The sequence below is a fragment of the Pan paniscus genome, chromosome 8 (assembly GCF_029289425.2).
Source record: "Pan paniscus chromosome 8, NHGRI_mPanPan1-v2.0_pri, whole genome shotgun sequence".
NCBI lineage: Eukaryota > Metazoa > Chordata > Mammalia > Primates > Hominidae > Pan > Pan paniscus.
In genome coordinates, this window is record NC_073257.2 from 41,514,621 (window position 1) to 41,541,165 (window position 26,545).

The 26,545-nt window shown below is 43.4% G+C and overlaps 1 protein-coding gene across 1 annotated transcript in view; it reads left to right on the top strand.

Annotated features, from left to right (window-relative positions):
• Positions 1-8,118: 8,118 nt before the first annotated feature.
• LOC130540520 (putative uncharacterized protein C10orf126) overlaps positions 8,119-26,545 on the top strand; it is a 35,502-nt gene continuing 17,075 nt past the window's right edge. Inside the window, exons 1-3 of the mRNA XM_057298835.1 lie at positions 8,119-8,174; positions 8,830-8,974; positions 9,927-10,077. Of these exons, the coding sequence (XP_057154818.1) occupies positions 8,952-8,974; positions 9,927-10,077 (174 nt within the window). The 5' untranslated portion in view covers positions 8,119-8,174; positions 8,830-8,951. The remainder of the gene's footprint in view (positions 8,175-8,829; positions 8,975-9,926; positions 10,078-26,545) is intronic.

Consider the following 26,545-nt stretch of genomic DNA (forward strand, 5'->3'; position numbering starts at 1 on the left):
CTACTATAAAGAAGAATACGAAATTGCAGTTAGACAGGAAGAATAAGTTTTGGAGTTCTGTTACAGGGTAGGGTGACTATAGGAAATAACAATGTAGTATACACAGTATTTCAAGACAGAAGATTTTGAATGTTGTCACCACAAAGAAATGATAAATGTTTAAAGTGATGGATATGGTAATTACCCTGATTTGATCATTATACTATGTATACCTGCATGTAAACACCACACTGTACCCTATAAATATGTACAATGATTATGTGTCAATTATAAATAAAAAATAAAATATCAGCCCTTGGATAAAACAAAAACAAAAAAGAAGAAGGATACAGAGGTTGCTTTTTGAATTAGAATGTCTGAAACAAGATCTGGGTGGTAGGAAGAAACCAACAGTTGTTTGGGTCTCCCTCTGTTGCAAGGTTGGAGTACAGTGGTGCAATTGTAGCTTACTGCAGCCTCAGACTCCTGGGCTCAAGTGATCCTCCCATCTTAGCCTCCTGAGTAGCTGGAACTACAGATAGGTGCCACCATGCCTGGCTAATTTTAAAAAATTGTTTGTAGAGAGGGACCTTGCTTTGTTGACCAGGCTGGTCTCAAACTCCTGACCTCAAGTGACCCTCCTGCCTTAGCCTCCCAAAGCACTGGGATTATAGGCGTGAGTCACTGTGTCTGGCCTGAACTAACATTTGTATTGTGTGGACGTGTGCATGTACATACACACACACACACACCCTGCAGAGATATCAGCCTATGAGTAAATAGTGGCCCATGATATTACATATGTTCTTTGACCTGTCATTCAACAAGAAGGTTTATGAATTTAGAACTGGTAGTCAACTGTGGACTTGTTGATTGCCTTTGTTTTCATAGCTATCCTATGCACTCACTTGAGAACATTTTCTATGATGAATTCAAGCACTAGCCCATTAGTGAGCATTTACCTTAATGTTCTAGAGTCCTCGTTAGTAGAATACAGAGTTAAGGGCTATTTCAGATTTCAGTAAAGATCCGGACAGTGTCTCTTATTCTTTGTGGGGATAATTAAGAAGCTGTTGCTAGTGTCTGATGAGAAGTGAAGTTGCTGTTTCTGGCAGAGGGGCAATGAGGATCAAAACACATATTTGGAATTTTATGTTGTTCCTGAGCTCTCCTGCTGGGCCAGGATGTGGGTTAAATTTGCTCTCCTGTATTAATGAAAAAAAAAAAAAAAAAAAAAAAAAAAAGACACAAGGGAGGCCAGGCAGTGGAGAGCAGAGAAAATAAAAGGCAGGGAGATGAAGTCAAATTTCCTCTGATCTTTCTTGGTGCTGCTGTCGACTCATCAGCCTCAGTTAATTATAGAGGCAGAAACTGAGCCACTGCCAAAATAAACGGTGCTGGGCACATACGTAGCCTCTTGATAAGGGCTGCATTTATCTGTGAGAAGAGCGTCTCAGATAAATGTGGAATGACTTACTGCCGGAACTTGGGACCTTTGTAAACCACGTCTACTAAATCTAGAGCTTGTTTATCAGCCAGTCTGCAGCTCCTTGTCCCTGCAAACATTTTTATTGGTACACATTCTGTTTCTCTTCCTGAAGGAATGGGAAAGCTGGCCTCCTGAGCCCTAGAATGAAAGTATCTTAAATATTAATATCTGGGTTTAGATGGAGTGGTACTGCCTTTAAAGTTCGTGGAAAGCTTTGGAACCATGACTCTGCTGCATAAAATTACTTCTCCCATTCTCTAGATGGGGAATTTTGACTTGAAGTTTAAGAGAGAGGTCAAGTGAAGAGAGTTCACAATTATTGTTGATAACAGTTGGGATGTGATCTTGTCTGTTTTACTGAAATTCAACACAAGACTTTCTGAGCCCTTTCTCTGCTATGCACCTTGCCAAGTGTGGGATTTCAAAGAGTGCCCTTGGACCTTCGGGGAGCTCAGTCTTTTTTTTTCCTTTGAGGCAGAGTCTTGCTCTGTTGCCCAGGCTGGAGTGCAGTGGTACAATCAAAGCCCACTGCAGCCTTGAACTCCTGTCCTGGGCTCAATTGATCCTCCTTGAGTACTCAGCCTCCCGAGTAGCTAGGACTACAGGCACACGCCAACACACTCAGCTAATTTTAAAATTATTTTTGTAGAGATAGGGTCTTGCTATATTGCCCAGGGCCTCAAGCGATCCTCCTGCCTTGGCCTCCAAAGAACTGGGATTATAGGTGTGAGCCACCCGACCAGGAGCTCAGTCTTGAGGTGAGATAGGCAAGACAGATACATAGATCCCTAGTCCAGAAACACATTTGGAAATGTGTTCCCACCCTGCCAAAATCAATATTCAATACATTTTCCATATCATGTATGATGCATGCATGGAGGAGTTCTTTTTTTGCTAATGATTAATGGATTAAGAAATACCATTTTCAGATCAATTTTTAAATACATTCTTACAGATCCATTAAGAGATTATTTTTATTCCATAAAATCACTTTTAAAGTTACAGTCTTTTATTCAAAATTTGGAAAGCATCAACTTCTCTGGTGTCCTCAGTCGTACGCCTGTGTGCTTTTTGCCTTAATAATTAAATAACTTTTCATCGCCTGAAAGCTCCAAGCTGGTTGACTGCGGGTAGTTAAGTGTTTATCTTTTGTTGCTTCTGGGTAGCACATCTTACTGCTCCTGCGTGCTTTTGAGTGGTAGAAAAAAGTCAGTGTTAGCATCAAATATTAACCCTGTGACCTACTTGTTTATATGCCTACTGTAACATGGCTTTGCTTGAATTTCTGAGGTTAGTCAAAGCAAATATCCGTACAATCTTGAGAACGACTGCACATAAACTAAAACATCTTTTGTCAAGATTGCCAGTAATACATTCCTTCAGACCAAAGCCTTAAGGAAAACTAGCTACTGATATTAATGGAGGGAATTTCTTAAAAGCTTAAGAGGAATTATAGGACTTTAGTACCACCTCCCACTTACCACTTTATCCTGAAAGATGTGGGGTGGAGGTCCTCCCCCTGGCTCAACTCAAGTGCCTTGTAGGGTTGTTGCTACAAGGAGGCACTGTTGTGTGAAAACTAACTGTGCTTTGTGTTTGTTAAACTTAAATATTCTAAAATAAGCATTCGTTTTGTTTGTCCATCAGGCAAAGTATGGGGCAGCATGAAACAGAAATATCTGGGTTCAAATAAATTGTATATGCTAAATTTTCACTGTGTATGTGAATCTAATTATAAGACAAAGCTATATAAGACATTCAGCAAGCTGTTTTCTAGGGATGATATTAGGTATAACCTTAGAAATCGCACTGATTTTTTTCCCATTCTAAAAAAAAAAAAAAAAAGCATTTTGGCTCGGTAGCATAATACCCATCTTTCCAGGATGAATCGTTTATATTTTAGAGGTGGAGAGAAATCTGATACACATTAAAAGAAAGGCCAGTCACTAACTACTCCAGAAATCATATAAATAGATTGTTATGGGCCAGGCGCAGTGGCTCATGCCTGTAATCTGCACTTTGGGAGGCCTAGGTGGGAGGATTGCTTTAACCCAAGACTACGAGACCAGCCTAGGCAACATAGAACTTGTCTCTACAAGAAATAAATCAATTAGCCATGCAAGGTAGTGTGTGCCTGTGATTCCAGATACTCAGGAGGCTAAGGCGGGAGGATCACTTGAGTCAGGGAGGTTGAGTCTGCTGTGAGCTGTGATTGTGCCACTGCATGCCAGCCTGGGTGGCAAAGTGAGATCCTGTCTATAAATAAATAAATAGTTTGTTGCTAACGGTTGGCTTCAGTATTTGGAAAGAAAAGTTTTAAAAAATTTAATAAATGTTGTGCCCTCCATATCAATTGTTAATGACAACACTCAGTGCCATATTGTAGAAGATAAAATCACTCATTCTAGGTCTGAAGCTCTGTCAATAAAAGCAAATTCACATTCTCCACAGTGGGCAACAGTGGGGTACTTTCTATTTTTGGAGGCATGGCTGAACTCAAGAACCCCTGTTGTAATCCCCAGAGTCCCTTTTTCCCTAGGGATTTGTCCCTAGTTGTTCACAATGTTTCCATGCCAAGCAACAGAAGGGATTTCCTTTCAGATCTTCATACTGAAACAAACCATAGACAAATTCCTATTATTGAGTCATGGCTTTGGTTTACTCATCAGATCTCCAGCACAGGACCCTGAAGTCCCTATCTTGTGCTTATCACTTTGTGGGTTTTGTTTCTCTAGCGTGCTAGAGAAAGCATTTTTGATTCAAATCAGCATAAACTGCTGCTAGGAAAGAAAGGGTCCCTTCTTTATTTGCAGTTTGGTAGCCAGGGTGCTTGCTGATTTAGCCTCATGCAGAATATATAATCTCTTCCTTTGTTCTTAATACATTTGCTGTGCCTCAATAATGAAAATTTCTACTTTATAGTAATCTGTTTATTTGCCCTCTCCCCCTACTATATATATATATAGATATATATAGATAGATATATATAGATATATAGATATATAGATATAGATATATATAGATATATAGATATAGATATATAGATAGATATATAGATATAGATACATATAGATATATATATAGATATAGATATAGCTATAGATATAGATATAGATATAGCTATAGATATAGATATAGATATAGATTTTTTTTAGACAGAGTCTCTCTCTGTTGCCTAGGCTGGAGTGCAGTGGTGAGATCTCAGCTCACTGCAACCTCCACCTCCTGGATTCAAACGATTCTCCTGCTTCAGCCTCCTGAGTAGCTGGGATTACAGGTACCCGCCACCACACCTGGCTAATTTTTGTATTTTTAGTAGAGACGGGGTTTCACCATGTTGGCGAGGCTGGTCTCGAACTCCTGACCTCAAGTGATCTGCCCTCCTCAGCCTCCCAAAGTGCTGGGTTTACAGGCCTGAGCCACTGTGCCTGGCCTCCCTCTACTATATTCTAGCATCTTCAGGATGACATAATTTCTCATTCCATTTAAAATCTTCCATAGTATAACCACAGTACTTTATACACAGTAGGCTCTTGAAAAATTCTGTTGAATCAAAAAATGCATTAAAAATGATTGCCTCATACTAGTAGACTTTCTTCCTTATTAGTAATTTTAAAAGAGGGTCACCCTGTTTTGATGCCTTATCACATTGGAAAGGGTGCATTAACAGAAAGAGGCCCCTATTCCTCAGTGGCTGGGGTTCAGAGAGTCCAAATGCTTCTTCTCCATTCTAATTAGGTCATATTTTATTCTGAACATAACCCACTTTGAACTGACATTCAAAAGCCCCTTCTCTCTTCCATTTCTGCCCTTTTTCTCCTTGCCCATCTATCCTTCCTTCATATTGCTGCAGCTTCTTGTGGTTGAGACCTGTTCTTGTCTCTATCGATAGATTCTTGCAGTCTTCAAGTTGGAGCCTAAAAAAAAAAATGACTGCACTTTTTTTTGTTGTCGTTATTGCCATGGTAATCTGCAACACAACAGCTTCTGTATTATCGTGCTCAATGACTCTATCTCTACCAAGAAGAGGATGAAAGGAATTCACTATAAATATAATCAATAATAAACATAATAATAAAGTAAATTATGTAGACTGTCAGAAGATAATAAATGCCATGCTGTCCAAAATGAAAGAAATAAAAAAGAAAAGGAAGAGTGTAGGGCAGGATAAAGGAATAGTGTGTTTGAGGAAGGAGCTAAAGTTGTGAGTTTAAATAGGATGATGAGAACTGGCTTGTGACAATGTGAGATCATGAGATTTGAATAAAGTCTTAGACAGGGAGAGGAAGTGAGCCATGTGGATCTTTGACGGCATGATGTTCAGGCTGAGGAAAGGAAGGAGCCTGGAGGTTGACTGAGGAGCAGAAGGGAATTGCTGTGCTGGAGCTGGGATGGTAGGAGCTGAGACTAGGGAGGTCACAGAAGCCTGAATCACATGGAATAGATGATAAGGGGCAAGGTATAGGAGCAGGGGGGCCTTTCAGGAGGCCAGAGCAGTCCTCCAGATGGTATTGGGATCAGAACAAGAGCAGTAAAGGCAGCCTCCAGGAGGCTAGAGCAGTCCTCCAGATGGTATTGGGATCAGAACAAGAGCAGTAAAGGCAGCCTCCAGGAGGCTAGAGCAGTCCTCCAGATGGTATTGGGATCAGAATAAGAGCAGCAAAGGCAGTGAGAAGTTGTCAGAATCTGAATGTGTTTTGAAGAAAGAGACAAGGGATATTCTTGATGAATTGGATGTAGGATAGGGGAGAAAGAGAGGAGTCAAGGATGAATCCAAGAAGTGTTCTGTTTTAGGCCACGAGGACGAAATTGTCATCAACTAACTAACATGGGGAAGGTTGTGGGTGCAGTGGGATAGGTAGGGAAAATCAGTTTAGTAGTGGACGTGTGAGTTAGAGAAGTATATTAGATATTCAAGTGAAAATGATGAGTACGCTATTGGATATGCAGGTTTGGAGTTCAGGACAGAGGACTGGACTGGAGATATTCATTTGGGAGTTATCAGTGTGTGGGTAGTATTTAAAGCTATGGAACCACATGAGATCTCCAACGGAGTAAGTAGAGACAGAGATGAAAACAACAGCAACGACTGAGCCCCAGAGTAATTAGAAGTTAAAAGGGGCTAAGGACTGCAATGAATGTGCATGACAAGATCCATGTATTGCCATCAAAGTGAGTGACTGTTTCTAGGAGGGTAGAGGTCAAGATGCCTGAAGGAGGAGAGAAGTTTAATGACCTGTGATGGTGGAGTTTTGGAAAGATTATTATGTATGCATTGAACATGCTCAGAAAAGAGAGGAGAAGTATTGGGGAGGATGCCAATGGGCTGAGAACTGATGTTGTTGAAAAAGGTGGTGAACAATGTTGGGCAGGGGTATTACAGGACCAACATGTTTGTATGCCTGTTGTGCAGAAACAGACCAATACACCAAGACAGCAGGCTTTGCAGCAGAGAGAGAGTTTGATGACAGCAGGGAGGCCGAGTGAGCAGATGGGAGAAGACCCTCAAATCCATCTCCCCGAAGAGTTCTAGGCTGAGGTTTCCAAGGGGATTGTGGGGGGTGAGGGGCTGAAAAACTGTAGTCATTGATTGGTTGGGGAAAGGGGGATGAAATCATCAGGATGTAGAAACTGCATTCTTCAGTGAGTCAGCTTCTCGTGGGGTCCTTCAGACCAGCTGGCGTCAGTAGTTTCATCAGTATGCACGACCCACAAGAATATCTCAAATGGAAAGCAACATTTCACAATGTTCAGTTGTTATCTGTAGAGCAGTGAAGGGGGACTCTAATCTTGTGACAGGGTCTGTGTGATTCTGGAGCAATAGGTAGCAAAACACTATGAGGAAGGATCAGAGAACAGCTGACCCCATGACTAACACTGAGTATGTGCAAGCTTGGCTTATTTTTGTTTTCTCTCCCTCCCTTCTCTTCTGATTAATTGTATAAGGTTTCTAGGGACAGTTTCAGGGGTGATAGATGATGATGGTACGAGATTTGCAGTAGAAGGGAAGGAGAAGGCTCTGGAAGGGGAACAGAGGACCAGCAGGGTCCCTCCATCACCTCCAGGTCTGCAGGAGGTGGCAGGAGGGCCTGGAATGAAAAACAGCCAGTGGCCGGGCGCAGTGGCTCACGCCTGTAATCCCAGCACTTTGCGGGGCTGAGACGGGCAGATCACGAGGTCAAGAGATTGAGACCATCCTGGTCAACATGGTGAAACCCCGTCTCCACTAAAAATACAAAAATTAGCTGGGTGTGGTGGTGTGTGCCTGTAATCCCAGCTACTTGGGAGGCTGAGGTAGGAGAACCACTTGAACCCAGGAGGTGGAGGTTGCAGTGAGCTGAGACTGCACCACTGCACTCCAGCCTGGCGACAGAGGGAGACTCCATCTCAAAAAAAGAAAAAGAAAAACAGCCAGCGCATGAGAGAAGATGTGAGCATCGTCCTCAGGGAAGAGTCAGTTTTTGTCAGAACAAGGAGGGACTATTTGGAAGTTAGATTTGGGATGTGAGGCGTTTTGCTATTAGTAGATCAGGCTGATGGCACCGTGGAGGGGTTTCAGGAGTCAAGAACAGGTGGGAGAAAGTTTCCCAGTGCGGGTTGTGCAAGCCTCCTGGCCCGGAGAGCGTGGGTGTGACGAGTGGCTTGAGAGACAGGGATGAAGAGCATGAATGCGAATGTACAGCACTGAGCTCGCGTCTGCCACATGGTAAGCTCTTAGAAGACCTCAGCTTCTTATTCATTTTGTCACAAATCGATTAATTACTGAGCTGAAGGACATATTAGAAAACGGTCAATAGCAATACTTCTAACTTCCAATCTGTACTTACGCTTGGCATTCAATCGATGTTATCAAAACCTGTGCCAGCTCCAAGGAAGAGAGAACACTGTTTTCTGATTTAGTTGCTTCCTGAAAGGAGCTGAGAGCTGTAAAACACAGGCAAGATTGGACTTTTCAATAATGCTTATATATTGACTTGCAAAAACAATATTAGAACTTTTTTTAAATGCACACATTATCTCCTTAGGGTAAGGGAAAAGGTTTTACCTTTTTATTTTTGCATCTCCCCTTTGAGTGAACATCATTCTTTTTTCTTTAACTCACAACTTTACAAGGTATTTGGAGAAATATAAGGGAGAGATAGTTTCTGTTACTCACCTCTTTAAGCAATGTCCTCTTGTATACCAAATAATATCTTCCTGTGGTTAATGATATGGGAAACAGAACGCCTCTCCAGAAACCTTTTCACATCCCAGATTCAGAGTTCCTGAGGCCAGAATCTGATCTGACATATTTTACTACTTAGGTAAATCCTTAATCTCAAGAGTGATGAGAGTGAAGTCTTTTTATGTTTGTTTTTTAGAGATGGGCCTCTTTCTGTCGCCCAGGCTGGAGTGCAATGGTGTGATCATAGCTCACTGCAGCCTCAACCTCCTGAGCTCAAGTAGTCCTCCTGCCTCAGCTTCCTGAGTTGCGACTACAGCCATGAACCACTGCATCCAGTTCAGGTTTTTTGTTTGTTTGTTGTTTTCCTTAAAAAACACTAGTGATTCTATTTTGATTCTGACAACTTTCATAAGGTCCAGGGACAAAATAAATGTGTTATCTCTTGGGAGGAGATGGATTTATAAGCCCATGGGCACCATTCAGAGGCCATATGCCCTGGAAGCACTGAGGAATGTGCTCAAAGCAAACCCTTGGGTCATCCTTGACTCTTCTTTTGCTCTCACACCCACATCCAATCTATGAGGAAATTAACTTAGCTCAGGTAGTTTAAAAATCCATCTGAATGTTGCGGCCAGGCATGGTGGCTCATGCCTGGAGTCCCAACTACTCAGGAGGTTGAGGCGGGAGGATTGCTTGAGCGCAGGAGCTCGAGGCTGCAGTGAGCTATGATCATGCCACTGCACTCCAGCCTGGGCAACAGAGCAAGGCTCAGGCTGGTCTTGAACTCCTGGCCTTTAGTGATCCTCTTGCCTTGTCCTCCCAAAGTGTTGGGATTACAGGCACGGGCCACTGAGCCCTGCCTAAAACGTTCAATGTCAGTGACTTGGAAGAATGTTCTGGTGGACGGGAAAGCCCTGGATGGAGAGAGGATTCAGGCATTTGAGAGGTCAGAGAGAAGCAAGGTATCCAAGGACAATGGAATTGGCTGCTTGTTGCTCAATTGAATTGAGGCTCTACATTAGGATAATGAAAAGCTGTAGGCAGTTAGGGAGCAATTGAAAGCCACTTGTGAAGGCCTGAGGGCCTCCAGGAATGGGGCCCATATTCACTCCATTCAGTGTAGAAAAAGCAGAAGACCAAACTATGGATTTAATAGGCTTGCCTAGCTTCAAAGATGATTATCATTACACAAAGATCAGAGCACTGGTTGGGAAAACATGGAGCTCTTGTGCATGGGATGGGGACATTTGGGTGGATGCCTCCAAATATTTTGAGCTCTCAAACTCTTCTAAGCCCTCAGAGCCTGCAGAGGTGGCTCATCCTTCCCTGTTATGATCTGAAACTCCCCATATGGGCCAACACCACAGAGTTCTGTCCCCACGGGCCAAGGAGGGCTTCTCAGGATCCTCAACTTCTTGCCTGGTTGCCAGACCAATCACTAGAGGTAAGTCGCAACATCACCAAGCCAAGAATATTATGGCAACATTGATGAGCTAGAAAGAGACTGTACCTCCCCCAAACTGTGAAAAATTCACCCCCATGTACTAGAAGGAAGGAACTGGATTTTGAAGGCGCTTGATCAAGGAGGCAGGATAAAGGAGAATACAGGAATGTGAGGGCATTTTCTCAGGATATGGGACTTAATGCTTGGCAAAGACCTTAGAGGATGGTGCAGACTTGCTGCTTGGGTGGTTCAACAAGCCTGGAGATAGGTCCATGCTGAGCGGAGCTGAAACAGATTTTTAAAGGCTCAGGGAAGTGAACATGCTGGTATATTATGGCGATCAGAAGACCCATCAGAGGATTATGATGCCCAGGGAGGTCTGGAGAACACAGCATTCACCAAGCCATTGGGAAATTAGCTGAAGGCTTTCCTCTGCAGACCACAACTGGTGGTGTGAAAGGCTGTTGTGGAGTTGAATCCACAGAGAGTAGTGATGATGGGGTGAAACAGATGGGAATCTTGTGAGGATACTTCTTAATACATCTAATCAAAAGCCAACACAGGCCAGGCACAGTGGCTCCCACCTGTAATCCCAGCACTTTGGGAGGCCGAGGTGGGTGGATCACTTGAGGTCAGGAATTCAAGACTAGCCTGGCCAACATGGTGAAACCCTGTCTCTACTAAAAATACAAAAATCAGCTGGATGCGATGGTGTGCACCTGTGGTCCCAGCTACTTGGAGGCTGAGGCAGGAGAATCATTTGAACCCAGAAGGTAGAGGTTGCAGTGAGCTGAAGTCGTGCCACTTCACTCCAGCCTGGGCAACAGAGTGAGACCTTGTATTAAAAAAAAAAAATCCAACAAGGATGCCCAGGAGGCTGAGGGTGTTTGCTCTATCAAACATTTGCAATTCCTTGTCTAGTACCTGGAACCTGAGGCAGTTTTCAGACCTGGAATCCCCCAATAGAAAGGGTGGCCATGTTCCCAGGATGAAGGACCCAGCAACACCACACCAAGTCTATGGGTATAATTCCTTTTGTCCTTCCCCAAAAGACATTTATTCAAGTGACTCTACTCTGGGGAAAAACTCCCAGATGTTTTGAAGATTACTGGATGCCCTGCAGGGATGGATGGAGGTAGGCATTGAGGTGTGCAGTGATTCAGATCTTCACTGGAGAAAGGACTTACCTGGCAGCTGCAAGGAGTGTAGGCAGCCGACAGCTTCCAGCTGCAGCACCTGGAGGATCTGCTTCAGCTTTTCAACCAAGACCACACTTTTCCTGGGCAGCTCCCAGCCAATACCGGCACCATGGCGGTACCAAGGCCGTGTCTGTCCAACACAGGAATCCTCTTTGTTCCAGAGTTTCCCATCATGTTGGTCAAATCCGTGTCTGACCCACCAAAATCTGAGGCTCTCTCTTGTCTATCTTGTTTTCTACCCTTTTTCCTTTTGTAAGTGTCAAATCTGCATCGTGATCTGAAGGCTTTCCATGCTTGGGCAATCTTGATATTTCCTCTTACGCTTTTTACAAATATTACCCCCCACCCCAAATCTCTTGCACTTCTAAATCAACCTCATTGTCTACTTTCCTTAGGATGCAACTGACATGATGCTCTGGTCTGCTGGGTTGTAGTCTGTTTAGCCACAGATAAGGCAGTCGGGTGCGGTCAATGGCTTTGCAGAGGCTTGCTAACACATGGAAATGTTTATGCACATTTAAAAAGTTGATTCACAAAGTAGTACCAGATTTTCTCATTACAGTATTTTAATGCAGGGGCTCTTACAGTTAAAATATTCTGGAAGTTAAGTAGGAAAACTACATTGAAGATAAATCTAAGTTAATTACAGATGCAAAATTTTTGTTTTAAGTGTAAGCATCTACCCTACTTCCTTCAACCAGAGTTAGGCTGGGGTTCTGTGAATTGCACACAGACGTTTCTTGCTTGTTATGGAATTTGCTTTTTGTATTTCGGAAGCAACTACATTCTGGGCAACAAAACCAAACTGGTCTCACATTTAGATTAAGCACCTTCTATGGCTGAGCCACTTCCTCTTGAATATTTGATAGTCACCCAAAATTAAGGACAGTGGTGGATACATTCTTCGCCTTCTGTTTCAACACTCTCTTGCCTTTCTTATTACCTAGTGCTATTTGTGGCACCGCAATCATATATGTTTACTAGGTTTAGACAACAACAACATCTTGGCTGCCACTTTAAAAAAAATATTTGAGATTCTTGACAACAGCTCAATTCCTTGGACTTAGGAAGAGGTCACACGGCTTCTCACAATGGCTGAGACAAGGGTGGGAGTGGGAAGGTCTTTCCGTTTCTTCATCCAGGCACTTAATAAATAAAACCAGTTCCTCAAAATAGCTTTTATACAAAGAACATAATCTTTTACCTAAGATTCTTTATTTGGTTTTCCATCATCCAGTCTTTTCCTTTTTTCTCTTTTAAAGCTCAAAGCCCATGGACTTTGAGATTTGTTGCATCTTTATCCACAAATCTCCTCCCTTTAATAACCAGTCTTCTCAGAACTTAAATTCCATCCAAGCCAACACCTTCAATACACGCGGCCCATTTTTCTTCTTCGGATGCTGACTGTTACTAGACCATTTTCCAGCCATTCTCATTTTATCAATATCTCCTTCAATCTTGAGATTCCTTCTTAACCATTTCCTTCTAAAGGTCTATTCTAACTGCCTCCAAATGATTTCTTCTTCTTCGTCATTATCTTAATGCTTCCTTAGCCATGAGCTTGTTTGTACAAGTGTAAAGATAAATGGTGACTGGCAGAATGCCTGTGCTTGAAAGATACAAACGGGCATATTTGCCAATTTCTTCTCTCTTATAGAACTGTGGTCAAACTACTCCGCCTTCATTACAATCACAAATGTGTGAGAATGAAGGAGAGGCCGAACATGCCTGTAATCTTGGCATTTTGGGAGGCTGAGGTGGGAGGATCCCTTGAGCCCAGGAGTTTGAGACCAGCCTGGGCAACATGGCGAAACCCTGTCTCTACAAAAAATACTAAAAATTAGCCTGGCATGGTGGTGCATGCCTGTGGTCCCAGCTACTCAGGAGGCTGAAGTGGGAGGATCACCTGAGTCCAGGAGGTAGAGGCTTCAGTGAGCCCTGATTGCATCGCTGCACCCCAGCCTGGGTGACAGTGAAACCTCGTCTCAAAAAAAAAAAAAGAATAAAGGAGAATATTCAAAATCACCATCTGAAATTTGAGGATTGAGGGACTAATTTGGCTACTTTGTAATTGTTTTATTATTATTATTATTTTTTGGGATGGAGTCTCGTTCTGTCCTCCAGGCTGGAGTGCAGTGGTGCGATCTTGGTTCACTGAAACCTCCGCCTCCCGGGTTCAAATGATTCTCCTGCCTCAGCTTCCCGAGTAGCTGGGACTACAGGTGCACAATACCACACCCGGCTAATTTTTTGTATTTTTAGTAGAGACGGGGTTTCACTGTGTTAGCCCGGATGGTCTTGATCTCTTGACCTCGTGATCCGTCTACCTCGGCCTCCCAAAGTGCTGGGATTACAGGTGTGAGCCACCGCACCCCACCTCTGATTTTTATATAGTTGTTTGCTGTCAGAGCTAAGGATTTTACTGGAGTTAACAAATAACTATGCTATAAGTAACAAAAATGCTGAGCCAAAGACGTGCTAATACTTTTCCTGGTATTAGCTGGTTTCCCCTTGAGTTAGAACATAACTATGAGAACACACCTATGAGAACACACAGAAGGAAATCTCTCAAAATGTAACTGACATCAAGCTATTTATGTATACCTGTTTGCTTATCATCCATTGAGCCAGACATCTGACATCTTTGTTGTCTTTTTGTTTCTAGGTCTTGGTACTGTTGACATTTGATAAATGTTTATTTCTTGATTTTAATTCTTAGCTTTTGTTTCATTTAATACTTTAGTTCTTCACACCAGAATTGTCTGGAAGGCAACTGGAAGTTTAACAGAGATAAAGGAAATCGAGATCACAGTATATTCCTCATAGTTCTAACATCTGCATTTCAGGAACAGAAGACAAACGTTTTAAATGTTTTGCCAACTGCAGTTAAACAAAATGATCAGCTACTTATCATGAGACAGTTCAGGGATGTATGTCTGCAATTCACACATTTCATTTCCTAGCTTGTTCTTCTTTCAATAAAGAGGTCACAATGGGAGTGACTTTTAGTCTAAGTAATAAACGGTTACCTTTGCCTTTGTGTCTCTTGTAATAATTGTTGCATTGGGTAAGGATTAAATGTGATATGTGCATTGTGATCTGCTTCAGAACAGGAGAGGAAATGTGTTGGTCTTCCCCAGGATCACCTCTGTGAGCCACTTAAAACTCTAGTAGACAGAGCACTGGAGAGTGTCCCCCAGAGAATTGTTTTAACTGGCAATCTGCCTCCCCACCATCTACCCCTAAATCCTAATGAGACTAAATAGTCTTTTGTTTTTATACGTGTGTAGAAGCTATTCCAAAGCTTTTTAGATTTCATTGACTAGTAAATTTCCAAAAGATATTTTTGAAGCCTTGCTTAAAGTTTTTAATATTTTTATTTTCTCAGGTAAAAATAGTTTTTTAAAAGAGATTGTCAAACAGATTTTTTTTTCCCAGAAATATTTACTGTAGCAGATATTCCTCTCTCCTCCCTTTTTGGCAAAACTTCAATTTCATGTGGGAGTTTATCCCTTTCCCATATGAGTTAAAGTTAAATCTTGACAAGTCGAAGCCTCTAAGTCAATATCCTTGACAGTGATTGGCTTAAGGGGAGGCATGAGATCCTTTTCTGGACTACTATGTACATGGGAAGGTCTGTTAGGGGTTTATGCTGGTCTGTTTCCATTTGTCCCGCTCCATCCAGAACTCATCTGTCTTTTTCTGCTTTTCTCTGTGCCCCAGGAGGTTGACCTCTAAGGATTGCACTGTGAAGTCTTCCTTGTCCTCTGGCATTCCACTGGATTTGGCTAATGGAGGCATTACTAGGAGGGCAGAGTATTCATAATTCGACCTCAGACTCCCTTCCTTCTGGCTGCGATCCAGACAGTAGCCACATTCCTCTAAGGCACAGCTCCCGTGTCGGGCAAGCTTTCTTCCTCAGCTACAGCTCTCTTTATGAAGGGTGGAAACTTCCTTTCTCCTTTCTCCTTCAGGACCAGAAGCAGGGTGGACTTCCTGCTATAATCCTTGGCACTTCACCTTTTCTCCTTGGTTCTCTTAACTTTGCTCGCTTGCAGTCTTTAAACAGCCCCTCCATTAAATTCACTTCTATTAAATTCTCTAAGAGTGCAAGCTCTTCCCTGCTCAAACCTTGACTGATATAGGGGGCTTCGAGGAATGGTTCTTGAAAAGACTCACAGAGGAGGAAGACACAGTCTCTCTTGTACTGGAGGTCATTGTGTCAGCAGGTGACCCTGGGACCTTGGAGGCAGCCATTTTGAACAATGAAGGGATCCAGATGAGAGAGACCAACATGTTGTGGCTAGCAGAGTCAAAAAATGGAAGGGGAGTGTGTCCTTGAGGCCACTGTGCCTTTGAATGAATCAATTTTGGAGGTGCCCTGAAAGGGGACAGTGTGCTCTATGATCTAGTACACATTCCTGATGCTTTATGTCACTTTGAGCAACAGTCTTGTGTTCTGTGAAGCTGAACAATTTCTCTCTCACCTTTTTGAGATGGGGTCTTGCTCTGCACCCAGGTTGGAGTGCAGTGGGGTGATCAAAGCTCACTGCAGCCTCAAACTCCTGGGCTCAAGTGATTTTCCTACCTCAACTTCCCCAGTAGTTGGGACTATAGGCATGTACTGCCAGACCCAGCTAATATAAAAAAAGTTTTATGAAGAGGGATCTCGCTATGTTGCCCAGGCTGGTCTCAAATTCATGGTCTCAAGCAGTCCTCCTGCTTCTGCCTCCCAAAATATTGGAATCGCAGGCGTGAGCAACCATGGCCATCGGAAAGTTTCCTTGAGTCTGATAAAGCAAACCCACAGGGTGCAATAACAAAACAATGGGATAGGTGTGGGGGAAATGTACTTAAATAGAGTGAACAGAGATACATCTAAAGTGACTTGAACGATGAGAAGTTCAATGAGAGATGAGCAGGTGGGAAAACTATCACTACTACTTCAGAAAGAAAAGGGACATTTAAACTCCAAATATGCAGACAGAACATAAACTGAGAATAAATGGAAGGGCTGGAAAGTTAAATGGAATATTAAGGACATTACTTTTATTTTTTCTCAATGTTTGGTAAGCACTGGTGTGTGGGTGTGTGGGCGTGTATGTGTGTGTGTAGTGTCTTTTTCCATGGTTTATGGCTTAAAATAAATTTTTTGGTAGAAATTATACAAAGCACTCATTGCTGCATGCATATGTAACAGGGTGGCATTTAACCCAGTTTAGGCAATGGGGCAAAGTCAGTGAAGGTTGGTGCCAGGATCCTGTACCTGTAAGACTGAAGTGGTTTTCAGGGCCCCCGCTCCACTCCCACAGGCTTCACCAGTTCCTGGTCTTGTCTCTGCCTCACCCCGTTCTGGGTTGCTCTGCTCTGGTCTTGGTCATGGGCCCTGGCCTCCCTTCCGCCCTGGCCCTCCAGGCTGGCTTGCCGTGTGCTCTCCAACATGTGGTCCTGGGCTGGGGTTCCCCGTCTCCTTCCTCCTTATCCTTCTACCTGGCATTGCACCTCTGTGATTCTCTAGAATAAATTCTCTATCCTTGAACTGCGCAGGTGGTGATTTTGGTCTTCGTAAGCCATTCCCCTTAAAATAATAACTTAAAAAAATTTTTTTTTCTTTAATATATTTTAGGATACTTTTAATTTAAAAAACCCCTGTGTGGCATTCTTTTCTCATGGGCTGTAAATGCTGAGTGTGTTTTATGCTTGCCCCCTCTCTGTGCTCCTTGTCTTACTCTGGCCCCTTATTCTAGACCCTCCTCCAGCTTATGGCCCTCCTTTGCTTCTTCATCTCTTTTTTTGAGACAGGGTCTTGCTCTGTCACCTGAGCTGGAGTGCAGTGGTGCAATCATAGCTCACTGCAGCCTTGAACTCCTAGGCTCAGGTGATCCTCCCACCTCAGCCTCCTGACTAGCTGGGACCACAGACACGCACTACCATGCCAGGCTAATTTTTAAATTTTTGCTAGAGATGAGGTTTCACTACGTTGGCCAGGCAGGTCTGCAACTCTTGGCCTCAAATGATCCTTCTAACTCAGCCTCCCAAAGTGTGCTGAGATGACAGGTGTCAGCCACCGCACCTGGCCCACTCACCTCTTTGAATCGCTATCTTCTCAATTCTGAATCCTTCTAAATACCTCACCAACACTAGATTGAGAAGTGGGAAGAAGAAACAAGAAAATAGTAGGAGAAAGAGAGGCCCAAAACTATTACTTTCTAATGCAACCAGAAGAGAATCAAGGTGAAAGAAAAGATCTTTTGAGGCCTGGAGTTGAGTGAGCCCATGAGCCAAACCTTAGAGGGAAGGCGGGAGGCAGGGCTTGTGATTTCTTCTTGGGTGACCTATTTGCTTAAATGATGCTGGAATTGTAGGCCATAGATGCAAGTTATAGAATCATTCCCTGACTTGCCCACTAGGTTGGGCAAGTTGGGGAAAATAATCAATTTATCCTTTGAAAATTAATTCTTTCTGTTGGACAATAGCGAAAGGGCCTAAGAAGGTCCTGAATAAATGCTTTCTGATGATGTGGATGCAACCAGAAGCCACTGCACTGATGTTTTGAGGCCTTTCCAGCGGTAGAGTTCAAGAGTTCTTAATTAGGAACACATGTTCTGAGAGTCCACACAGTCACTTCTTGTCACCCTAAAGGAAGACATTAAAGGGTATGGCTCTAGAATGAAGAATGGCCTGGTGCAGTGGTTTATGCCTATAATTCCAGCACTTTGGGAGGCTGAGGCGGGAGGATCACTTGAGTCCAGGAATTCGAGACCAGTCTGCACAACAAAATGAGAAAAATGAGACCCCTGTCTTTACAAAAAATAAAACAATTAGCCAGATATGATGGCGCATGCCTGTAGTCCCAGCTACATGGGAGGCTGAGGCAGGAGGATGGTTTGAGCCCAGGAGGTTGAGGCTGCAGTGAGCGGCGTTTGTGCCACTGCACTCTAAGCTGGGCAGCAGAGCAAGACCTTCTCTCAAAAACATAAAAATAATAAAAATAAAAGGAAGAAACTTGCTCCTTGTGATATATGGGGCAAGATGTTTTGACCCTTTCCTTTTTTCTTGGCTTTGGGACCTTAGGGGATTCACTTAGCCTCTCTGGGCTACCAGTGTTGTGATCTGTAACACTGAGATGATTAATTCTGTTCTGCTCACCTCTCAGGGTTGGAAAGGATCAAGTGATACAGATGACAGCATGTTGTGACACATAGCCTTACACACTAGTGCAAGGTATCACTGAGGTTTTACTATGATGTGTGACCCAGTTGCACGGTCACCAGGCACTGTGAGTGCTACTGGCCAGCTCCCTGCTGCAGAGGAAGGCCAGAGCAAGCTGCAGTCCTACCCCTGGGTAGCTTCACTTGGCTGGAAAAAAAAAATCACTTACCCAAGGTTGTGTGCCTAGACTGTGCTGAGAAGCTGGGGGAAACAGAGAGACGTCTCAACCAGGGCATTTACAAACCAATGCCTGGGAGTACCATCAGACTTACCAAAGGACCCTCAGGTTAATATATTTGATAACATAGCTACCCAGCAGTTCAAAATGAAGTCATTTTTGTTTAAGAAAATTATAAATAAATGTGTTTTTGATTCAAGTTCATCTTTTTGGCCCCTTCTTCTAAGTATTTCTGAAATCTGCCCACTTCTCTCCATCACCACCACACCTTTATTCCAGGCCTGCCTCACCTCCCATGTCCATTAAACTCTCAGCCTCCCACTTGGTCTCTTTTGTTCCAATCTCTTTCCCCCAGCAACCTACTGTCCATGCCCACCCCGCATCTTCTCTGCCTCTAGTCAGATCCTGTCACTTCCCTGCTTAGCATCTTCCAGTATTTCCCCATTCCTCCTCCTTCTCTATGGAACTCAGTTTTCCAGCCTCCCCTAGACTGGACTAGGTTGCTCCTGTGTGCTCAGTGGGCATGCTCACCCACCTTCCCTCCTTGATCTCACTTGGTGGCCTCCCATCACACTTCTTTGAAGAAGAACTCTGTCAGACTCCCACTAAATCTTCTCATCAAAACTGCTGACTTGAAGCTTGGACAAGAAGGGGGAAGAGGATATGGAAAAGAATTATCACATACCCCCACTAGACATCAACCATGTGTCTTTTTTTTCTCTTTGAGCTGGAGTCTTGCTCTGTCACCTAGGCTGGAGTACAGTGTCACGATCTCAGCTGACTGCAACCTCCACCTGTCAGGTTCAAGTGATTCTCAATTCTCGTGCCTCAGCCTCCCAAGTAGCTGGGACTACAGACGCCCGCCACCACACCCATCTAATTTTTCTATTTTTAGTAGGGACAGGGTTTCGCTGTTTTGGCCAGGCTGGTCTCGAACTCCTGATCTCAAGTGATTCACCTGCCTCGGCCTCCCAAAGTGATGGGATTACAGGTGTGAGCCACTGTGCCCGGCCCATCTCCTACTAAATCTATAATCATCTCCCTCCACTGTTCCCCTTTCTTCCCTCCAGGTACAATTGTAATGCATCCCTCCCCTGTCCAAGGCCAATTCCTATGCTCATGCCTTGCACACAATCCCTGCACCATCTCAGGGACTTCCTCCTTTTATTATCACCTCTATCTCTAACCTCATCAAGCTTCCCCTTTCTCCTGGATTATTCCCATCAGCATGCAAACATTCTGAATGTTTTTCCTTGATCCTTTAGAGGATGTCCAGCTATCATTCCATTTGTCTGCTTTTTATGCCTAAAATTCATGGAAGAGTCAGCTGGGCATGCCATCTCACCACCTCACCTCTTCTCCATGCCAGTCGGGCTCCCACTTCTGCTGCTTGATGGTGACTCCTGCTCCAGGTGAGCAGTGACCTCCTCCTTGCCACACTCAGGGCTCAGCTTTCTTTTTTCTTTTCTTTCTTTCTTTTTTTTTTTTTTTTGAGACAAAGTTTCACTCTGTTGCCCAGGCTGGAGTGCAGTGGTGCTATCTTGGCTCACTGCAAGCTGCACCTTCCGGGTTCAAGTGATCCTCCTGCCTCAGCCTGCCAAGTAGCTGGGATTACAGGCGTGTACCACCATGCCTGCTAATTTTTGTATTTTTAGTAAAGTTGGGGTTTGCCATTTTGGCCAGGCTGGTCTCGAACTCCTGACCTCAAGTCATCTGCCCGTCTTGGCCTTCCAAAGTGCTGGGATTACAGGCATGAGCCACTGTGCCCAGCCTCAGCTTTCTGCCTTCATCTTGCTCCTTGCTCAAGGGCAGTCACCACCTCCCCTGGGTTTCTTTGTCTTTCCCAGTTCCCTCGCTGGCTCTTCCTCCCCTCCTAACACAGCTGTATGACTGTGTTCCTGAGCCCTCCACTGCTCTTGCCACACTCTCTGTGGGTGGTCCCAACTTGACCCATGGCTTTAAATAGCATTTATTTGCTGGTGATTCCTGAATTTATAGCCTCAGCTTAGACCACTGTTCCTCTGAACTTCAGACTTGTGTATCCAACTGCCCACTCTCTACTCCCATGTAGCAATTTCACAAGCAACCCAAAGTTAGTATGTCCCAGAATGAACTCTTAATTCCTGCCACTTCAATCTATTTATCTCCTGTCTTCCCTGTCTCAATAAATCACACCTTCATCCACCTGTGGCTCCATTCAGAAACCTGGATGGCCTACGTGTCTTTTCCCTATACTTACCTTCATAGCCGATTTGTCAGAAATTCCGGACTATTCTACCTCTAAAACACATCTTGAATCCGTCCACCTATTACCTCTTCTTTCACTATAGTCCAAGCCACCACCAGTTTTTTCTTCTCCTTCTTCTTCTTCTTTTTTTTGGGGGGGGTGGGGGGCGGGGGTGGGGGTGGGGGGTGGGGGCATGGTTTTGCTCTGTTGTCCAGGCTGGAGTGCAGTGGTACAATCATAGCTCACCGTAGCCTCCACCTCCTGGGCTCAAGCGATCCTCCCACCTCAGCCTCCCAGGAAGCTAGGACTACAGGCCAGTTAACTACTATGCTCAGTTAATCTTTAATTTTTTTTTTTTTGTAGAGACAAGGTCTTGCTATGTTGCCCAGGCTGGTCTCAAACTACTGTCCTTAAGTGATCTTCCTGCCTCGGCCACCCAAAATGCTGAGATTACAGGTGTCAGCCACTGTGCCCAGCTCACCGTAAGTTTCTTAAGTGGTTTACCTGGTTCCACTTGTGGAAGGCTTCAATTTCTTCCTACGCAGCATCCAGGGAAAGTATGATGCCTGTATAAATCTTTCAGTGGCTCCCCATTGCCCAGCTCATATGGCCCTACTTGGTTTGGCCCCTGCCTTTCTATAAGCCCTCCTTCTCTCACCATGTCTCTGCCCCTCCTCTTTCCACAACCCGTGGCTGGCCCTCCTCATATCTGTCTGTTTCACTGATTAATGCTCAGTCTCTGGTAACTGCCCCAGTGCAGAGACTGTGCAAATTAATATTTGTTTTGATTGTTGAATTTATTGCCATGTGTTAGATCCTAGAGTAACTAAGATGAACTAAAGAAAGCTTCCATCAAACAGGAGCTGTCAGTCAAGTAAGTGACACAAATGTGTACACAGAGAATATTTACAATTCATTTTGATGGGGTGAACACGAGGGGAAGCCAAGGAAAGGCTTCTCAGGGAAGGAACAGTTGAATTGAGTTGATGAACCTCCCCGTAAATCTAAACCATCGCATAAAAACAATAACTTCAGGAAATAGAATGGAAAAATATGCTAAATTATTAATATTAGCATTCCTGGCTTTTAGCTTGGTGGAAGTTTTTTTTTCTTCCCTATTTTGGTATTTCCAAATCTTCCAGCATGAATTATAAAAATAGTTAGCTTTTTTATGATAAAAAAGTAAAAAAAAAACCTGGAGGAAATAGTTCTTACACACACACACAAACGCACACACACACACACACACACACACACACACGATTAAAACAAATGAAAACAAACAAAAATCCCTGTTGAGCAATGCAAACACACATCACACTTTGATATTAATAAAACGAGACACACTGGGATATCTCATTGTGCATTTTCTCACATGTTTCTGGAAGTCAGCTGCAGGTACTGGAAATGAAGCTTCTCAAAATAAATTTTCTGAAAACAACAAAAAAAATTGAAGAAAAAAAGTGAGAAAAAGGATGAGAAATGGTGAAATCTTTTTACTGAGTTTATGAGTTGAGTGGGTAGCAGGGAAAGGATGGGTTGGGAGGGAACGGGGAGGAAAGGAAATAGGAGTTTTTGGTGATGTTCCACTCATAAAAGTCAGTGGATATTTTTACAGGTACCAGCTAGTCCTTCCTGAAAATCCTCTAACGGCGACAGGCTGTGAAGCAGCAATAGGAAGATAAATGCTTTTCTGAAGAGTAATTTTAGTGCCGTGTGGAAAATGTGAAGGGGAAAAAAAATAAAGATCGAATGGAAAATCCATCCACGGGCCAACCCACACCACAGAAGTGTTGGGGACCTTGCGTGTCCTAATTAGCCCCTACACCAGGAGCAGCAGCCCCAGCAGAGGCCTCTCTCTGGGCAAATGCCCTCGTCCTTTGTGGGGGGCAGCCTGGGTAAAGAGCATTCATTTACTCCACATGCCCTGAATGTGGCTATCATTTTGAGGGTGCAGAAGAATTGGAAAGTATAAAAAGCTAAGACCACCAAGCAGCGACCTTTTCCCCTTATTCTACAATGCAAGTCTATTTTTCCATAATGGGTATTTAGATGTTTCTGAATGGAGCCTTCCTAATGCAGGCAGTGTTGCAGGGAAGCTGCTTGCAAACTCTAACCTCTCTCCAACTCAGCTTTTTTTTCTACCCTAGTCAACCCTTTTGCAATCACGATGAAGTTCACGCAGATCTCACCAAGACTCATCTCTTCCTTTTGTTTTCTCTCTGTGCTGAGATGATCCTCATATAGTGCTCTTCGGAAGTTCAGAATTTTCCCATGCTCCTGTGGCAAGCTTTAGAGTTTCCAGTGCCGGAGCACCACCCAGCTGGCGGAAGCCAAAAACAAGATGGCGTCGTCATGAAATAAACCCTACTAGTGTGTGGGGGATTCATAGCTTTCTCCCCTCTTCTTTACTCATACAGCTTCTCTTCCAAGTCAGAGAATTTGAGATGATAGAAAATTCTGAGGATTTCCTGAGAGCTTTGTACTGAGACATCTTTAAATATCTAAGAGAAACATGGGCAACTTAATTTCCTTCCTAGGACCACCTCACTAGATGATACCTTTCTGTTTTAACAAAGGTAGCCAATGGCTGAAAATAAGAGTCATACCCCATGTTCAGAGCATTGCCATTTTATGTTTTGAGGTACAATTAACCCTTGAACAACTTGAAGGTTAGGGTGGTATGCATACTCCTCCATACTCCAAATTCTGTGTATAACTTTTGCCTTCCCAAAAACTTAACGACTCATAGACCACTATTGACGGGAAACCTTATCCATAAGATAAACCATTGATTAACATGTATTTTGTATGTTCTATGTATTTTGTACTGTATTCTTACAATAAAGTAAGCTAGAGAAAAGGAAATGTTATTAAGCAAATTATAAGGAAGAGAAAATGTATTTGTTATTCATTAAGTGGGAGTGGATCGTCATAAAGGTCTTCATTCTAGTTTTCTCTGTGTTGAGTAGGCTGGGGAGGAGGAGAGAGAGGAGAGGTTGGTTTTGCTGTCTCGGGTGTGGCAGGGGTGGAAGAAAATCCACATATAAGTGGAAACTTGCAGTTCAAGGGTCAACCGTATATTTTTTTTCCAGTCAAAGGGACTTTCTACTCCCACACAGGCAGTCATTGAGTTCTAATGGTTGACTTTTAAAACACAAAAACTATAGGATCTACAGGAATAATTTCACATTTAATTGAAAACAGGAGAAAATCCCAAAGGACTTAGCATAAAGGAGATGGTTCCTGGTCCAGTCTTAAGCCACCGGCTGTAATATGTCCAAAGTCCCTTTTTGGTCCTATAGTCCAGGCAATAACTCGGAATGTTTACTTCTCTTGTCTTTAATCCTTAGCCTAAGGGTTTGTCTGTTTCTGAGTTTTAATTGTTGTCTTTTGAGGAGTTTCATTCAGGTCTGGTTAGATGTAGAATTAAGTTGGAACCTGATTTGAAGGAGTTTACTTTATTCCTTGGGCTATAATTGAAAATTGTAGCTGGGACCAAGGGGCTGCTGACAAGATTGCTAGTTTGGCCTTTTGTGACCAAGAACCTGACTTGATGAAGCAGTGATGTGGGATTATTGCGTTTGAAATGATGAACTCACGTAAGCTTTGGTACAGAAGTCGTCAAGAGCCTCAGGAGCACCAGGATCCAGCCTCGCCCAGCTGACTTAGGGAGAGCAATGGTTCCAGTTTGCTGGGGACTATTCTGGGTTTAAAAGGGAAAGTCTCAAGCTCTGGAAAACCCCTTAGTTCTGGGCAAACAGGAGAGTTGGTCACCTGGAATTTAAGTCTGAATGAATCAAAACCAAAAAGCAACTAGGGAAACACTGATGATGTCAGGTTTGAGTTTTCTTCCCGTGCGGAATGAACCATGTTCACAATCATTTTACTAATTAGGGTGGAGAAGAATGAGAGAAAGGGAGGACAGGTGGAATATATATATACATATATATAGTTTTCAAGACAGGGTCTCACTCTGTCGCCCAGGCTGGAGTGTGGGGGTGAGATCATGGCTCACTGCAGCCTCCACCTCCTGAGCTCAAGTGAACCTCCTGCCTCAGCTTCCAGGGTATCTGGGACTACAGGTATATGCCACCATGCTTGGCTAATTTTTTGTATTTTTTGTGTTTTTGGTAGAGACCAGGTTTTGCCATGTTGCCCACACTGGTCTTGAACTCCTGGAGTCAGTGATCCGCCCACTTTGGCCTCCCAAAGTGTTGGGATTATAGATGTGAACCTCCATGCCAGGCTTACATACATACATATATATATGTGTGTGTGTATATGTGTATATGTGTGCATATATGTATATGTTTGTGTGTGTGTATATGTGTTTATGTGTGCGTATATGTGTGTTTGTGTGTGTATATGTGTGCGTATATGTGTGTGTGCGTATATGTGTATGTGTGCATATATGTATGTGTGTATATGTGTATTTGTGTGCATATATGTATATGTGTGTTTGTGTGTGTGTATATGTGTATATGTGTGCGTATATGTATGTGTGTGTGTGTGTGGGTGTGTATACTTGCAATGAGACTGTGTTTTCAAGGCAGCTTGTCTTCAGTAGTGGCCAAGGTTAGAGAATGGACCAACCTGTGATACCAACGGAGGTTGAGCCTAAGCTAAGGAAGGCAATTTGGGATGAAGAATGAGTCTTTCCTTCATTCTGTCTTTCCTTTCTTCCTTCCTCCTTCCTTTTTGTTTTTTAATTTATATATGCTGTGTAGACAGCAAGGCTGAAACTATCAGAATGTGGGAGAATCTCCTTCTCCAGAGGCAGCCACCCTCTGTGCTCCAGTACTTGATGTGAGTGTTCATCATGGGTCTATCGCTCCAGAAGACCAAGGTTGATTCGGGGGCTGTGGTCAGCCTTCGTGATGGAACTTGGCCTTTTGGCCACTTCATTGTGTTTGTGAATCTATCCTGGATAGTGACCAACTCTCATGGTTTGTCCAGAGCTAAGGGGTCTTCAAAGGCTTGAGACTTGCAGGTTTGGGCGGTAATATTAATATTATTTATACCTCTTTCTCATCTACAGGGGTTAAATGGAATCCAAATAGTGTGCTGTTTACCTCTATTTCTCTCCATCTTTACCCAATCAAAAGTGAGAGCATTATTCACTAAACTGTGAGGTATATATATATATATATTCAGTCTGGCTCTGTTGCCCAGGCTGGAGTGTAATGGTGTGATCTCGGCTCACTGCAACCTCCACCTCTCAGGTTCAAGTGATTCTCATGCCTCAGTCTCCCAAGCAGCTAGGACTACAGGCATGTGCCACCACGTTCAGCTAATTTTTGTATTTTTAGGGAGAGATGGGGTTTTGCCATGTTGCCCAGACTGGTCTCAAACTCCTGGCCTCAAGTGATCTGTCCACTTCAGCCTCCCAAAGTGCTGAGATTACAGGTGTGAGCCACTGTGCCCGGCCCCACTGTGAATAATATAAAACCCAGATATGCCAGGGTTTCTAAAAAGGGAGATTCTTCCTGTGGGCAAAAATGGCAGGACTTGTAGTCTTGCTCGTTGAGTCTTTGCCACCATTGTGTTCAGGCTAAACACTTAAACTTGAGTTCAACAAATGGAAAGGGACAATTGCAAGGATATAATTCTAAAGAGGAACATGATGTTAAATAATCTGGCTTATAAAAT